General features: G+C 43.4%; 1 protein-coding gene across 1 annotated transcript in view; it reads right to left on the reverse strand.

Moving 5' to 3' along the window:
* Nucleotides 1-2133: 2133 nt before the first annotated feature.
* The window catches only part of ttbk1a (tau tubulin kinase 1a), a 47741-nt gene continuing 32220 nt past the window's right edge, over nt 2134-17654 (reverse strand). Inside the window, 3 exon segments of the mRNA XM_036564317.1 lie at nt 2134-2608; nt 4089-5449; nt 5451-5645. Of these exon segments, the coding sequence (XP_036420210.1) occupies nt 2200-2608; nt 4089-5449; nt 5451-5645 (1965 nt within the window). The 3' untranslated portion in view covers nt 2134-2199.

Below are 17654 nucleotides of genomic sequence, written 5' to 3' on the forward strand. Positions count from 1 at the left end.
CGTTCACCATCAGGAGGCTCTGAGTTTGAACCCCAGCGCTGCCACAGCCACCCGTAAGTGTGAGTCGGACAGGAGGAAGCGCTGTTTACGTAGCTGAGATGCAGAACTAAAACACTTCTGACTTCACTGATTCAGGCTGGATGGACTCTGAAGTCCTCAAGCTCAGTTCACTCAGGAGAGGCTGTAAAATAAGGAGTTTTAACCTGAGCTGATCTTCATGTTTGACTGTGCACAGAGGAATCATGTGCTTATACTGCTGAAATGAACAGAAGAGCAGCGTCGTGAGGCGCCATAAATATATTTCTTAACGCAATCAGAACCAAATATTTCATCTTCGGACAGATAAAAATAAAGAGGATCTATAAAGAGAAATACTTTCGACAGACAAACTGTACATAATGAAGCACTCAGAACTGAGCAGAAACACGAAGGCATGCTGGTTACACAGGAGTCACAGAGAGGGCCGTCTACACCGGCGTCCCCCGCAGAGGAACCTACGGTAGCGTCTTAATGCCTCTCCGGTGTCGGACGACACGGTCACAGTATCATATACTGAGAATGGAGCTTAAAGGAACACTCAAAATATCATTTAAAGCAATCGCTCTCCATTAAAAACACACCTACCCAGCTCCCCCAGCCTGACCCCAAACACAGTCGGCCAGCCAGGATGAGTTCAGGGTCTGAATGTAGCACTGGAGCTACGAGGCTACGCTAACTGGCAGAGTACAATCTCTGTGGTGTTAGCTTGGCGCTTACTGGTGGGGTATATTCTTTGTGGTGTTAGCTTGGCGCTAACTGGTGGGGTATATTCTTTGTGGTGTTAGCTTGGTGCTAACTGGTGGGGTATATTCTTTGTGGTGTTAGCTTGGTGCTAACTGGTGGGGTATATTCTTTGTAGTGTTAGCTTGGCGCTAATTGGTAGGGTATATTCTTTGTGGTGTTAGCTTGGCGCTAACTGGTGGGGTATATTCTTTGTGGTGTTAGCTTGGCGCTAACTGGTGGGGTATATTCTTTGTGGTGTTAGCTTGGAGCTAACTGGTAGGGTAAATTCTTTGTGGTGTTAGCTTGGCGCTAACTGGTGGGGTATATTCTTTGTGGTGTTAGCTTGGTGCTAACTGGTAGGGTAAATTCTTTGTGGTGTTAGCTTGGTGCTAACTGGTAGGGTAAATTCTTTGTGGTGTTAGCTTGGCGCTAACTGGTGGGACATAAGCTTCCATTCCTTGTTAGCTACATTAGTCTTGTAGCTCCAGTGCTTCGAACGCGTCCTGGCTGATCGACCACATTTGTGATAATTCATTTTTTCATTTATTCGTTTAATAACTGAGATAGAACACTGTTCGAATGCTGTGAGGGATTAATGACGTGTAATTGACCGTTTGCAAAATAATGACCGCTGTGCGCTTCCGCAAATCACGATCGTCTATAAACGTTCCTTCCCCCGTCAGAACAGTTCCACAGTGAGAACGTCGGCGGCAGTCCGAGTTATCAGGGTGAGAAATGGTGAAAGGAGTCAGTGAGGAGTGTTTAACGCTGTCCTGGTCATCTGGAAGGTGGAGCTGCTTCTTTTCCATTCCTGAAGATGAAAACGTTTTAGGGTGTTTTCACACCTGAAATTCAGAACAGAGCTTCTAAATGTTCCTCTGCTCTGTTAGCACAGCTGCTAAAGATGCTACCAGGTAGCCTGAACTGAAAGTATGACAGCGATAGTAACTAAGGGAGGCGGGGCTTGTCAGAATTTTGCAAACGGTCAACTGCTCTGTGGTGAAAGTTCAACAGTCCGATTTCTCATCTCTCTCAGGAACGAGTGGGTGCTTCCTTTTCTAGAAAATGTCCGTATGTGCTAATTTCAGGTTCAGCAGAAACCGGATGTCGTGTGTAACAAATATTCATAAATAAAAATGCACAAAAATACATACGCAGCAAGTAGCACCATGTTGGCTAAATATGACGTACTCTAAGTTGCTGGAAGCTCGCGTTCGAAGAGAAAGTTCAGCCTGGTACGAAAAGTGATACGGCAATTTGTGCAAAATGTGAAATGATGTTTTGGTGTTTTACAGTAAACATTTACAAAGTGAAGCAGGTCGTTCACAGACGTGGAAGCTCAGTAATGGAGTAATGAGGGGATTGCTTGTGTGAGGCAACACTTTGAAGTCAAGCAAAAAAAAAAACCAATCCGAGTGAAGAGGCAGTCACAGGGTATTATCTGGCTGCAGCCGGAATGTCAGTTGTGCTTTTTTTCACCTTTGCGGTGGTCTTAGCGGGGGCGGGGGCTTTGGTTCGGTTCTTGCTGTGAGGGACAGTCTGCGTTTGAGAGGCTGCGGTAGTCCTGGGTCGCACGGACGGCGCCGGAGCGCTGCAAACGGCGAGTGGAGCTCTCCGAGGGTCCATTACCGCTGTCCGGAGAGCTGGACGCTGTGGGGAGGGGCTGGTGGTCCGGGCGGAGGTGAAAGTGCATTGGGCTGTGCTTAAACTGCGGCGGGACGTGGTGAAGATGCAGCGCAGAGGCATGCGTGGACTCCCCCCGGGCTGGGTGCAGTGGGACAACGTGGATTTGGATCTCACAGGAGGACCACCGATGACACCTGGTCTTGACTGCAGAGCTTTGGGCCTTAAAGTAAAAGAAAAGGAATGTTTACAAATGATCAAGTGTGGAACGCCAATAATCCAGGAGTGACCAACACTGATCCAGGAGCATTAGCACTGCATAACTTTCTGGGCCCGGTCCAAAATGCTAGAAAATTACATCAACAACTTAGTTTAAAATTCATACACAGTAAGATGTTATTTGGTGGTTTCACCTCTGCTAAAAACAATTTTGCAGAAATGCAGTCATTTTGTACATTAAATGTACTTAAAATAAAGATGTCTGATTGTTCAAACAAGCATATGTTACAGCTGTTGAAGATAGGGATCCACTGAGAATTGGCCCACCAAAAAATAGAAAAAAGGACAAACATTTGGCTGAAAAAAAAACAAAAGTCAAATATGTCTAAGTGTCGAAACCTACTGTTAAAAAAATTAATTCAAACTGAAAATGTACACATATTGAGTAAAATAGTCCCCAAAGAAAACTTATTATTTCAGATTTTCCACTATTTTCCATCATCAACATTCCATATAGACTCAGAAGACTCGTGTAGGTTCACTGGTGGTTCTGGATAGTAAATAAAATGTCTATATTTGTGTTGTAGTCATGGCGACCCCTGGTTCCTATCACCACCACTGTAAAGACATCTGAACCATTTCACACCAAACCACTCTGAATCACTCTGATTACACCTGAATTATGTAACTTTGAACAAATCGGAATTTCCCTTCAAAACAATTCCCCCTTATGAATCCTGAGATTCATAATCTCAGTCCTGAGAGAACCGTCAGTTTCCCAGCTTTGCAACTGAGTAGAGAATTTACCTCCTGCAGAGTTTGGCTCCAACATGCCTCACTAATATTTAGGAGGTTCTAAACGAATATGTGCTGGATTAGAGTTGGAACTAAACCAGGATTGGGGTCGGACACCCCAGCAAGGAGCACTGTCTTTGGGCAAGAGTGAGTTCATGGGTACATTTTCTAAAAGAAGTGAACAGCTGACCTTCAAATCAGTGTGCGGTCAGATCTCAGAGCTGGACTGGGATGAAAGTTGTTTAATTACATTTGTATGTCTGAATAAAGCACACCTGAACCAAGTGATCATGAACTGAACATCTGGTACAGCTGTGATTTGAGGTGTTGCACCCAAAACCAGAACCTCCTGAGGGTTCTTAAGGAACCACCTTTACAGAAGTTTCATGTCACCAGACGTTCAGAACATTCCAGTATCTGTACCTGTGCATAGGAGATGTGCACCTCGTAATCAGTAAAATATTATCAATATCAGCAACAACTTTTGTCGTCCACTCCTGAGATGATCTCACAATGCAGTTTTCAAATGTGCATTAGAAAATATAGTGGTACCCAAAAGAAATTACCCATTTGATCTTCAAACAATGGCAACCTTGAACTCCGGTTACCATCACAATAAACAACATTTAAGCTCAAACAATCTCAGTTAATGTAATTAAACACTACTGAGTTAATTAGAAGAAACTCACCCATTGCTAGCAGTATGTACTGTTTTCATTGTGCTGGTTCCTGGCAATGTTAAAGGAGAAGGAATAGTCGCTAAAAGTTTAACGGAAGGTCTCTTGATTGGGGTAACAGGTCGAGGGATCCTGCTGCGCCACACGTCACGCCCTTGCTCCCCCACTTCCTTCTTGACTTTATTGAGGGAATCATCTGATTTGTGAGTGTCCTCCTCTGATCCAGTGGTGGACAGAGTCTCTGAGGCTCTCCTAGGCTCGTCCCCAGAGGACATAGATGAAGAAGTCCGAGAGTTTAGCCTCATCCATCGACCCTGTCTCTGTCTCTCGACAACCAGTCTTGCCAGGTCCTGCTGCTTGGCCTTCTTCCACATCCGTTCCCGGGTGGAAAGTGACTGGTCCATGCCGGCATCCTCCTCCGACACCAAGATGGGAATGCGGCTCCTGCTCTTTGGCCGGGGAGATACGGAATGTTTGACAATTTTTGTTCCTATATCATCTTCTGATGTCCCTTGCTGGGACTCTTCTTTGGGCGGTTCTGGTAAAGCTTCCTGACTCCCCTTGCTGGATCTGTCTCTTTGGATGGGTTCCTGTTTCTCCAAAGAAACAGGAGGGACAAGTATGTCCTCTCTGGTGCCAATCTGGACAGGTACAGTCCCATCAAGCACAGTAAGTACTTGAGGTTCCTCAGTGGGAGTCTGAGAGGAGATTTCAGATTGAACGCCTCCTGGTCCTTCTGGTTCTGAAGGGGTGGTGACACTGTTCTTACCCTTCTGGGGTTCCCCTTCACGTGGTAAGTCTTCCACAAGAGCTGATATTTCAGGGATGCACTCCTGGACCTGTGGACCATTGGAAGACATGACATTGCGATGTGTGGTCTCAGCGATGTGGATGAAGGTGCGCTCCACTTTGGTGAAAGGAGGAGATGCAGCAGAAGCTGTTGTGACTGGTACCGGAACTGAGAGGTTACCCTTCTGCTTGACTAAAATGGGTACTCCATGATCAGCAGTCTTAGACTGGCTCACCGAGGGTTCTTGTACAGGTTGCCTGTCCTCCAAAGGTTGACAGTCCACCACAGCTTTCTCAACAGATTTCTCAGCCTGAGGAGCTTCTGTTGTAGCTGCTGCTTGGCACGTTTCAACCACTTCCCCAGAATTCGGGGACTTCCTCATATCTCCCGGAGAGAACAGAACAAGGGTTTTGGAAATATCCTCTTGATCAGGGTCAACTTCAGCCACTGAACCAGGTTCCTTGGGTCCCTTCTGAGGATCATCGGCCAGTAAGGTGGAGGGAGCTCCATCTTGGCTTCGCTCCGTGCTCTTCTCGCTCTCCCCACTGTCCGAATCGCTCTTGGTCACATCATCGTCCCTCGGGACCATCATCCTGAGTGTCTGGAGGCGTGGCGATGAAGGCACGGCGCTGATGCAGGCTCCCCGTCAGCATGACTGTGAGGAAGTCAGCCCGCTTGGCCTGCAGCTTGGGAAGGATGTGGAACATCTCCTTCTCGGAGAATGGAGCCTTGGTCCGGTAGTCAGTCGGAGAGAGCAGGGGTTCACTTGGGACTGAGGCCTACAAGAAAACAAACCTTAGTCATGAACCTTGGAGAGGAAACATCGAATATCCTATTCCAAATATCCTCTTAGGAGCCCGACTAACTAATATTCTGAGAAGCAGTTTTGCAGACGTCTGGTAAAAATGTAAAAATATTTACAATATTTCCTTTTTTTTAAACCATAATACACACCAGCACTGCCAGACAGTACAGCAGCCACGTATCAAAATGCTAACATTTGCATTGTATAATTAAGATTGCAATGACAGGGCATAACCAACAATCGTACAACTTCGGTATTCTAAGAAGATGACAAGAAAATTAGAATTAAATTAAAATCATTTGGAAAAAATGCCTTTAGGTCTGAAGGAACTGTAATATAAAGTAAATATAAAGAATGTAAAATCATAAGTCACTCTCCTTCTGTACTGTGATGGATAACGGTATCAGGGAGGGTCTCTGAGGTAGCTGACCACCTAAACTTGCCCATGCTGTCCACTACAGTTTAGCTGTTTCCTTCTGTAGCCTTCTTGTATCTTTTCTTACTTTACAAGCAAAAAACACTTTCTACAAATTCCATATCTATAAGACATTATGAACATATTAAACTGTATTAACAAGGCATTATATCAAATATTGATAAAAAGCATTACATGTTATGGCTGTGCTTTGTATGCTTTATGCATATAATAATATAACATAATATATATCATTGCTATTGGGACAAAGCCTTATATCCTTATTCTTGTTGTATTTTATGTTTATATTTTGAAATGACTAACTGCCCTTTATGTTGTGTCAAAATTTCATGATGAATGGACTAAACATGAATTTTCACGTACAATCATATTACGATAAAATCTGTGCGTACGAATGTTTTATAAATAGGGCTGTGATAAACTGATGGTGACTTTTCTGAACAGACCGAAGCAAATTGTGCTTCCACAATATACAGCTTATTAGAACATCAGTGAAAATCAGGTTTTAATGGAATTTTTTTTTTAGAAAACATAATTTTTTGAACATAAACACAAAGCAGTAATAATATCATATTAGAAAATGTAGAAATGACATCATCTGAAGCTGAAACGGCCCAAAATTACTTGGAAAGGTGTCTGGTTCCATAGACTTACATTAAAAGTAAAGTAGGTTTTTTCCTTCTCCTGTAAAGTTACCATTTTGGAGGTTTTATTCTGACAGCAGCGTTTTATATACGCACTATTAATCCATCGATCTATCTATGTATCTCTCTCTCTCTCTCTCATGTATATATATGTTTTGTTTTGTATGTTTTTATACACAGTAGATATGACTATAATAGTAGTGGGAAATGGTTCTACAGATGGATGGAGGATGTGCTGTAGACGGTTCTAAATAGAACTTTTTGAGTTCTATTTAGCACCAAAAAAGGTTGTTCTATTGATACAAGCTTCACATCGTAACATCCTTTTGGTGCTCTAAAGAACCATATATAACACATTCTCCAACAGTCTGAAGAACCATTTCACCATGCAGAGAACCCCTCAATCATACAAATGTTTTTCTGAGTGTTTCTGGTTCTATATAGAATCATTGTGTTGCTAAAGAACCCTTGCAGAACCATCTCTTTAAGAGTGTATCTATAGAATAATGTACGGTATTTTCTCTACACTTTTTTCTTCCACCATATCAGAGAAATGAGAAACACACGCTGCCGCTTTCCTCGAACACTTTAATGCAGTTTTGGTTGCAGACGAGCTTTTCCAGATTGTCCAGATTAAACAGACAGAAAAGGCACAAAAACACACTGCAGCCCCTCCAGCGTCCCAGCCTCGCTCACCGCCTCCGCCTCCTCAGGTGTTTCCCAGCGTGTCACTACACAGACCACTTTACATGCTTTATCTTCTACACCAGCTTTATTCGATATAGTTTATAGTTATAAAAGTTTAAAATACATGCTTGAGCTGTATACACTGTAATACTGTACAGCCACACGGCCATTATAAAAGAAACGGTCATCATACATACTCAAAAACACGGCAAGTCAGACTCCAGTTACTGTACATATTTATCACAATATTACAGGCTAGTGTGACTCACTCACCCCCGGTTATGATCAGTCTGGTATTGTTTACTGTAGATTCTCCTCTTTCTGGTCACAGAAGTTCAGAGAAACCTACAGTCCAGGACGGTTTATACACTTCATACAGTTTAGTGCTTCACTTTCATTGTGTAAGTTTTGTGGAAAGACAGTTTAGCTTTTAAGTTGAAAACAAATTTGATATCAGAAATTCCATTTGAAAAAAACAGAACAAAATAAAATTCTACATGTCAAAATCACATTAGCATGAACATTCATTTCATTCTGGTAAGAATTCAGCATTTTTCCCAATTCATTTGAATAAAGGCTATTTTTCTATTACTATGAATTTGTACCTGTGCTAACATTGAAAATTTAGAAGTAAAAACAGAATTTTGAAAACTTTTAATTCACAGTTAAGCTTTATCTGATGAAAAAAAATAGAACATAACATTTGGCCTTGGCAAAAATTGGCACATTTTGTTTTGTGTTGGATTTTTATTCCCAATATGTTAAAATCAGCAAATAAACAGAAATTTTATATAAGTAAATAAATACATAAATCGAATATTGGCAGAAAAGTCCATAATTGAGTCTGTTCTCTGAAGAAGACGCGTTTACCTTATTTTGAAGGGAAGAGAATCAACAAAAACGTGCAACTTGGCCGGCGGTGCCGAGTCCCTTTTTTTAAAATGTCATTTATTCCATTTTTTAATACTAATAATTCTTTGTAATAAATTTCTGATATTAATATTTGTGAACCGAGAGCTAAACCAGTTTTCCGTACAGTTGCTGCTGCTGTAACGTGTCATGTTACAGTGCTGAGGTTGGTTCTGTGTACAGTAGGGAACTGAGGGGACCCACACTAATCAAAGCTTTTAATCGTTTTAGTTACAGTAAATCATCTCCGTCGTTAAACTGCACGTCACCCCGAGTCCGGCTCTCGGCATGCAGCTCACAGCTATGTACAGTATTTACCATCATTAGAACGTGTAATACGGCAAAGGCATTGTGTGCACAGATACAGTCTCCACAGGACACTGCAGAACCACAACATTCTCCAAAGCTACTGACGACGATGACGGGGAGGTGAAGAACTTCGGCAGCGAGATCTGATTTACATTCCAGCTCTGAAGGAGCCGCTTCGCTGCTTTAACACCTCATCATCTAACAAACAAACCCTTCATGATCTGAATCCGTTCCAGTGCCTGGAGGAACCGGGTCCACCTACAGTCCCAGCGCCTCTTTATTCCTCCTCAGATCAGATCCGTTACAGAACAAACACAATCAGTGATGCATGTTATAGCGTAACACGGAACTGCTGAGGGGGATTTTCTGGATTCCCCCATAATTCAGTGTGTGAGATAAACAGAGTGATTCAGAGTGGTTGGGTGTGAAACGGTTCAGATGTCTTTACAGTGGTGGTGATAGGAACCAGGCGTCGCCATGACTACAACACAGATATAGACATTTTATTTACTATCCAGAACCACCAGTGAACCTACACGAGTCTTCTGAGTTTATATGAATGTTGATGATGGAAAATAGTGGAAAATCTGAAATAGTAAGTTTTCTTTGGGGACTATTTTGCCTCACAGCGCCCTGCATGTATCCCTCCACCATGAATGGAGTTTAAGTTCTCTAAACTATCATAAAACAGTGTCTCAGTCATCAGGCAGTGAATTCATAACCATTTCATGTAGGAACTTTCTGTGAGGAGCTCTTAGAGGTGGACGTCTGGTTCCTATCACCACCACTGTGAACAGTTCTGACTCAGTAAGTTTATCTAGAACAGAGCGTTTCACACCAAACCACTCTGAACCACTCTGTTTACATCTGAACCACTTCATTATGCAGGAATCAGATTAATTGTGCCAAGTTTGAACACATAAACGAGGTTTCTGTGTACTAAAACGTTTGTTCGAGGCCTTATGAGGCTTTGTTTACACATAAACAGAGAGCTGTTACCACACTCTGCAGTGTTGGGTAGTCTGCAGTAGTATTGCATGTTATGTCTCTTATTTATACACCAAAAAAAACAGCTTGGCTAATTGCACCCATTTCTATTCTAAGCTCAAACCGCTTAGAACCGTCTGAAGTCACATGTTCTTCACTGGTTCTCCATGCAACTGAAGGTAGATTAAATAAATGCATTCTTGTGCACACAGATATGAAAGGGTGAACAGAGTAACAGTGTTGTGCCTCAGTGTACAGTTTTTTACAAAAGCACTGCCGTATCCGCAGCAACGTCGCCGTGAATCCGAAATAAAAGCGCATGTGCAAAAGAAGTGCAAGAGTTAGCAGCGTGTTGGAGCGCGGTCACTACATTCATGTGGGAAAGCCACGGCGGCGCTGGCAGCACAAACAACCAGCAGAAGCACACAAACAGTCACGGTTCCTTCGCTGAGAGGTCAGCGGTACGGAGAGGAGAACAGCACATTACGGCTGTTGAACCTTTTCACATTCCTCTGGTTTCTTTAACATACACGGAATGGCCAAAAGTATGTGGACAACAATCCTGATTATTGAGTTCCGGTGTTTTAGACACACCCAGAATGGGTCGTACTGAAGAGCTCAGTGACTTCAAACATGGCTCTGTTACAGGATGACACCTGTGCCACAAGTCAGTTGGTGAAATCTCTGCCCTGCTAGATCTGCCCTGCTAGATCTGCCCCAGACAACTGTAAGTGCTATTATTGTGAAATGGAGTCATAACAGCTCAGCCACGAAGCGGCAGACCACGCAAACTCCTTTCCTCTGCTGCCTCACTCACTACAGAGCTCCAAACTGCCTCTGGAAGCAACATCAGCACAAGAACTGTGAGTCAGGATCTTCATGAAATGGGTCTCCATGGCTGAGCAGCTGCACACAAGCCTAAGATCACTATGCTCAATGCCAAGTGTCGCTGGAGTGGTGTAAAGTGCCACCACTGGACTCTGGATCAGTGGAACCGTGTTCTCTGGAGTGATGAATCAGCTTCTCTATCTGTCAGTCTGATGGACGGGTCTGGGTTTGGTGGATGTCAGGAGAACATTACCTACCAGAATGCAGAGCCAACAGTAGAGTTTGGTGGAGGAGGGATGATGGGCGGGGCTGTTTTTCAGGGTTTGGGCTCCTCAGTTCCAGTGAAGGGTGATGTTGATGCTGCAGCACAAAGACATTTTCACACAGTTATCTGCTTCCAGCTTTGTGTCAGCAGTTTGGGGAAGAGCCTTTCCTGTTCCAGCAGGACTGAGCCCCTGTGCACAAAGCAGCTCCATAAAGACATGGAGTGACCAGTTTGGTGTGGAGGAACTCCAGTGGCCCTCACAGAGCCCTGACCTCAACCCCACTGAACACCTTTGGGATGAACTAGAACGGAGATTGTGAGCCAGAACCTCTCGTCCAACATCAGAGTCTGACCTCACAAACGCTTTTCTGGATGAATGGACAAATTCCCACAGACAAAGGTGTCCACATACTTTTGGCCATATAGTGTACAGTATATTGTATCTCAACAGACCTACTTTAGCCTTTTGCATAACATGTTCTGCACCTAAAGAAGCCTCTATTTTTTGCATTTACAATATAAAGCATGCCTGCAGTGCTGGATGTTTGCTTCTGGAAATGTGCAGATACAAATCAATACGCAGCTAAGCAGAGATGCAAATACACTTTGTAGCCCTTCGCATGCGTCAGCAGAGTCAGCAGAAACCTGACTCCTTCCTCCACAAACCCATCACATTTCACACTAGTGACCATGTATTGCACTATAAGAGTGGAAGAACGTTTCCTTTCCTGGTGTATCGACCTACAAACAACCAAGTCAGGTATCAAATGAAGCTACTACACATCAAAAATGCACAAGATCGGCATTTTCCCCCTGAAATTAGAGCACAGCGTCAGACTAGGGCTGCAGTTACCAATCAATAAACTGGATTTTTATTGTTGATGCATAATTTACACAGAACAAAAGTCCTCTATATGTTCATATGATCCACACAGTCACTCTGACAGACTGTAATACACTACAGGAAGTGTAGGGGGCGATATGGGGAGCTGTTAAGTGACTATATAACTGTTATTTGCAGCCCTAGTTCTGACGTGAATAAGATGTGAGAAAATGTTCTCTTCATTCTCTCCACCAACAGCAGGAAATCAGTTCTCCACCACTGCTCACTTCTTATTGCACAGACTCGCATCTCCGCTCCTCGAGTCCGTGGAGGGGTCACGGCTGCAGGCGGCCGTCCTTAATAAAGTGCAGGAGTGAAGTACAGTACTGAACAACATCACAACAAACGCCCAGATCTCCACAACGTAACAGTCACCTGAGCACGTCTACAATCACTCCACTCAGACGGCGGCGTCACTCAGCTCCTCTCACGTCTCAGCACACAGACCAGAGGAGGAGACGGAGACCAGCAGAACCACACACACTCACCCGCTGAGGAACTGTGGAACTCACTTAGAACCCTCAGAAGACTCAGCCATCACCAGCCACACAACCTTTATATTTATTATTTCTCACTCAGTTCACTCAATACACTCTTAATAAATGGCTCTTCAAAGGTTCTTCAGTAAAGGGACTGGTTCTTTGGAGAACCGTTTTTTGTGCTATGTTGAACCATTTTCAAAATAGTTCAATATAGAATCACATACAACACATTCTTCATCAATCTGAAGAACCGTTTCACCCTGCAGAGAACCATGGTTCTGTGAGTGTTCATGGTTCTATACAGAACCACTGACTTTACTAAAGAACCCTTGAGGAACCATCTTTTTTAGGAGTGTAGTTGTGTTTTGAAACCTGTATATATCGTCACTGTCGGAACAAAACCTCGTATCTCCAACACGGCAACTTTACAGAAGAAAAAACACTGTTAGCTTTCAATGTAGGACATTTTGGAGCGTTTCTATTGGTCCATTCATCATCGAATTTTGACTAAAATTGGTGGGCGACTTCAGATTATGTCACTTACAACGATAAAATTGGAGAATGCATCTCCAATTTTGGTGATTTTTATTGTTCTGTGTAAATTGAAGATTCCAGCTGTCCTTTACATTTTGTTAAAACTTCGGCCAATAGAAACGCTCCAAAAATGAAGTCAACGGTGTTTTTACCTTCTCCTGTAAACTTTCCGTGTCGAGGTTTTGTTCGTTGGTTTTGCGCAGTTACACATAAATAATGACGTAAAGTGAACGAACTGCAAATCGACAGTATGAACAGTAGACCTGTAAGAGGATCTACATCTCCATCCAAACGGAGAACTCGACCGACGACTTTCGCTCAGACTCAGGTGTAAAGCAGGTGAACAAGCGTTCTAAAGCGTGAGAGTGAAGATCTGGATCAGGACTCTTTGGACATGAAGCTCCTGCTCACGGCTTCACACTTCGTCACTTCACTTGCATATTGTTTCCTTTATGAGTCAAAGCACCTTTAGATCAGAGAGAATCTGCTCAGTGAGAGTGATGAAGAGGATGAGGATGATGATGAGGATGACGATGAGGATGACGATGGCTCAGAAACGGTGGGGTCAGTGTTAAAGGTACGCCCAGTAAGTAGAACCTCCATCAGAACGAAGAGAAGTCCATCTTAATGACTGAAAACGCTGAAGTGTTACTCGGTGTACCTTTACAAGTCGGCTGTGGTGAAGTTTAACCGAAGCAACAGAAGCGGTGAGAAGCTCCGCCCACCATGTGCCAATCACTCGGAAGACGACGAAGCGTTGCATAAGAAGCCGAGACTCAGTGGAAGCTCTGCTCTTCTCCCCGTTTCTCACGAACTGTTCATCTTTATTTAATGCTAAGTTCACGCAGTGATGGAACTCAGTCCACCAGCGCACGATCCGGCGCGCCCAGCAAACCCAAACAAAAATTTTTATTTATTAATTTTGGTGACACTTTATTTGGATAGCCCACTACAACTAATACCTCACCTAAATATCACGTCAATCTTTCCTAAACGTGACCACAACGCTCCCCAGATAGTAACGTCTGTAGAAAATCTATCCAAATAAAGTGGAACCTTAAAAGAATAGCAAAAAATCTAATTTACACACTTTTCCACCGACCCCAGGTGTAGTCGATCGGCCGAGATGCGTTAGGTGTCCAAATTTAGCTTTGGTTTAAAACTGAAGCCGTGAGGCTAATGTCGCTAACCCTTGAATTCAATAGTCACCCAAATCTTTTGTGCCAAAACTTCTCAAACCACGTCCAGGACTTTATGAAGGTGGCTCAGATGAGTAGACGGTGTTTAGAGCACAGTTTGCAGCTGTTTCAGAGAAAACCAGGGCCGACCCTGACCAAGCAGAGCTGATCTCAGATCAGATTCCTCTGTATTCATGGTCACAAAAGCTGATTCTAGGTGGTCTGTCAACAGCTGGTGAGTCACAGTGTGTCTTAAACCACATCTACACCTCTTTGATGAAGAAGCGTTTATGGAAACGATCTGGGTGACTATTGACTTCCAGTCTTAACAACGTTAGCAATGTTAGCCTTGTATCTACAGCGCTAAACTCAAAAAAAAGGTCTTGGCTGATCGACTTCGTCTAGGGTTGATGGAAAACTGTGCACCTTTGTTTTTTGTTGAACGATTTCTTTAATTTTGTTGTCGCGTTGAATTCATTTCATTTATGCTTTCAAACGAATCTCAGTAGTGTTAACTGCAGTCACTGAATTCCATCTTAAATGATCCGTTTGTTTCATCCTAAAAATGTGAAAACTTTCTCAAAATTTTCAGCATTTTACTCAAATTTTGTGCATTTTTTTTTTTTTGGTGACGTAATTGAGGTGCGTCCCTCATCAGTAACGAAACGCTCCAAGTGCAAGAACAGGCTGAACAAGCTGGGTGTGCAAAATATATAATCCTCTTCCCGATTTCCAGCTTCCCGCTAAAGCAGCCGAGAGTTTATTGCATCAGTGAGAATCGTCCAGACAGGTGACCTGTAACGAGTCCTAACGGAGCCGCAGGCTCCGCCCCTCAGCTGTTTTTGTTCATCAGTTTGGCGAGGATCTGCTGGATCTGCGTCCGCGAGGCGTTGAGGACGGAGTGGCGGCTCCGCGGGCTGCCCGGCGGCTGCAGAGGGGCGTGGCGCCGGCTGCCCGGCCGCATGGCGGCGTGGTTGCCGTGGGCGGGGCTGCTCTCGGCCGAGCGGCTGCGCTGGATGAAGGAGGAGTGAGGGTACTGCTCCGTCTCCAGAGTGGACGAAGAGAAAACGTAGGAGGCCAAGCGGCGCAGCTGATTGGGGCGCGGCGACGGCGGCCGGTCATCGTCCACCTGGGAGCAGAAATGGACAGAAGGAGAGAGAGGAGGTTAACACTGAGGGCGAGAGAGGAGAAAGGCTGTATTACAGTAACATACACAAACGTCACCTCCCAGAACGCATGCAGTAACGCAGCGCCCCCCAGTCCGGGTCCCGCACGTCTCAGCGCCTTACCGGCCCCAACTAACCAGATAATTAACTCGTAACATCAAATCAGAGTGGGAAGGTCAAAATGACCTGCTGTGTCTTATCACTGTTAAATTCTACACCTGCTTCTCCATCAGTTTCAGAGTGAAAAACCTCAAAAAGAATAAATGAGAAAAATCCAGGAGCAAATTTCAAAGCAGATACACTGTCTGTTCCCTTGTTGAGCTAACCAGCTCAGTGACAGTCAGCTACTAAAGCCAGCCAGGCTAATGTTTACTGGTACTTGTTCACTTGTTTAGCTAAGCTACAGTTAGCTAGCTAACCTATGGTTAGCTTCTGAAGCTGTGGTTAGCCAGGCTAAGGTTTACCAGTGTTTGTGCACTTGTTTAGCTAAGCTACAGTTATACAGCTAAACTACAGACAGCTAGCCAAACAAAAGTTTGTCAATATTTGCTCACTCATTTAGCTCACTGGCCAAGCTAAAGCTACCAGCTGCAGCCTGTTAGCCAGGCTAAGGTTTACCAGTGTTTGTTCACTTGTTTAGCTAAGCTACAGTTAGCTAGCCAGGCTGAGGTTTGCCTGTATTTGTTGACTTGTTTAGCTAAGCTACAGTTAGCTAGCCAGGCTAAGGTTTGCCTGTATTTGTTGCCAGGCTGAGTTACAGTTATCTAGCTAAACTACTAGCTAGCCAGACTTGTCAACTTGTGAGTTAGCTAACTCTTATGTGACGTATTTGACCTTATCTCAGTAAAATGACTGATGGATATGAGCTCATTAGGACTCATATTCGTCTGACTGAGCCATTATCCCACTCTGTTTGTGAGGGATTGAGAAAAATGGCCAAAATGCAAACAAGACGAATTAGCAGTAAAGTTTCAGGGCAGGGTTCTCCGTTCTCCAGGAGCAGGACTGAGGAACGCTGCGGTAAGACGGACTCGTCTAAAAGAGAAAACAGCAGAGCTCCTCTCCTCAGATCTACACTACGTTGCCTAGAAACGAGTTTCAGGATCAGACGAGCTAAAAGGTGTTTTTAAGCACTGTTTTGCTGGAGCGTCCGACTCCTCTGCTCCCTGTTTCCCTGAACATCACGTCCAACACGGGGCTCTCGAATGTTCTGCATGTGTCCACAAACAAGACAATGAGGACCTGAAGATTCTGGGACGAGCGTCTACGTCTCGCTAACGTCACTGCAGCTACAGAATCAGGCACACGAACACAAACACACGGGAATAAAGATGGCAAACATGGCAGAAACAATGGCGGAAAACGAAAGAATAGTAAAACAGAAGAAGTGGAGTGAACGGATGATACAGAGAGAGAAAAAGGGACCATCCTAAACTGTGCTTACCCCAAACACCTCTCTCCCTCTTCGCTTGCCGATCCAGAGGCACCCTGGTACTTTTCTCCTCGGGTGAAAACAATGAGTCATACTTTAGAGCGAAAGGCCGAGGAAAAGGAGCGCAAACGTAAACGAGGCGGAAACAGAGACTGCTGGGAAAAATGGAAATGCTCAGAAGATAGGACTGTGAAGCAAAAAGGAGATTCTGGAGCCGCTGTGGAGAACTTCTCCAGAAAAGAGAGAAGGTGCCCGACGTCTGACCCCGAAACCCAATGAAGAACGATTCAACATCAAAACATGAACATGACTTTATGGAGATGCGTTTTAAATGGTTTAGTGTTGAGAAACTTGATTTTCTTCTTGTTTTTTTTGTTTGTTTACCTTTCAATTCTCAAGTTTTCTCAAAGTAAACCGTTTGTGTATGAAAATTCCCCCAAAACACAACACTGAGTCTCCGTAACTGTAACGTGCCGCGTTTATTTGTGTTTATTATATTCGTGCCGTTTATTTGTACGTAAATGATGCAAATCAGTGATGAGAGTAAAATTACTGACAACATACTAAACTAAAATAGCAGTGTGTGTGAAATCACTGAACTTCCTGACTGATCAGACAGATCTGATCAATACCTTCAGGAAATAACGTCACTGTACTGAATAGACTGCAGATAGAATTTTAGGCTTTTATCTTATTAAGCTCTGAGATATAAATTACACATTAAACGCATAGCTATTATTCTTTGGGTTAAGGTTAAATGCATATTGCTTACATCTGATTGGCTGCCACAAAATAATTTACAGCAATAAAAATAGAGCATTTGAGTTAACAAATGCACCAAATATGAAGTTGGTATCTTGTGCCAATCATTTTTTACTAAAGTCATACAGGTAAAATACATGCACAAAACTATACACACTTCTTATTAATTAGGCCTTATTAAGTGGGGTGAACCAAATTTTTGCCTTAAAATTCAAATTTAGCACATTTTTAATATGGTCAAAACTGTAGTCTTGTCAATGAAATATATAAATTTTGGGCCTACATTTAAATTGTAGGCAAGATGTAGCATGATTTTTTCCATATTTAATGCCTCAAAATCAGGAATCTATAACACAAATACCAAGCTGACAAAAACGTACTATAGTAAGAGAAAAAAATACCCAAATTTAAAGATTTTCTATATTTCATTGTAGAGATACAGAGCGCTGAATCTGCTCCAGTCTACAAAAACATTTCATTT

This window comes from Colossoma macropomum, unplaced genomic scaffold (genome assembly GCF_904425465.1).
Source record: "Colossoma macropomum unplaced genomic scaffold, Colossoma_macropomum, whole genome shotgun sequence".
In the NCBI taxonomy this organism is placed as follows: Eukaryota; Metazoa; Chordata; class Actinopteri; order Characiformes; family Serrasalmidae; genus Colossoma; species Colossoma macropomum.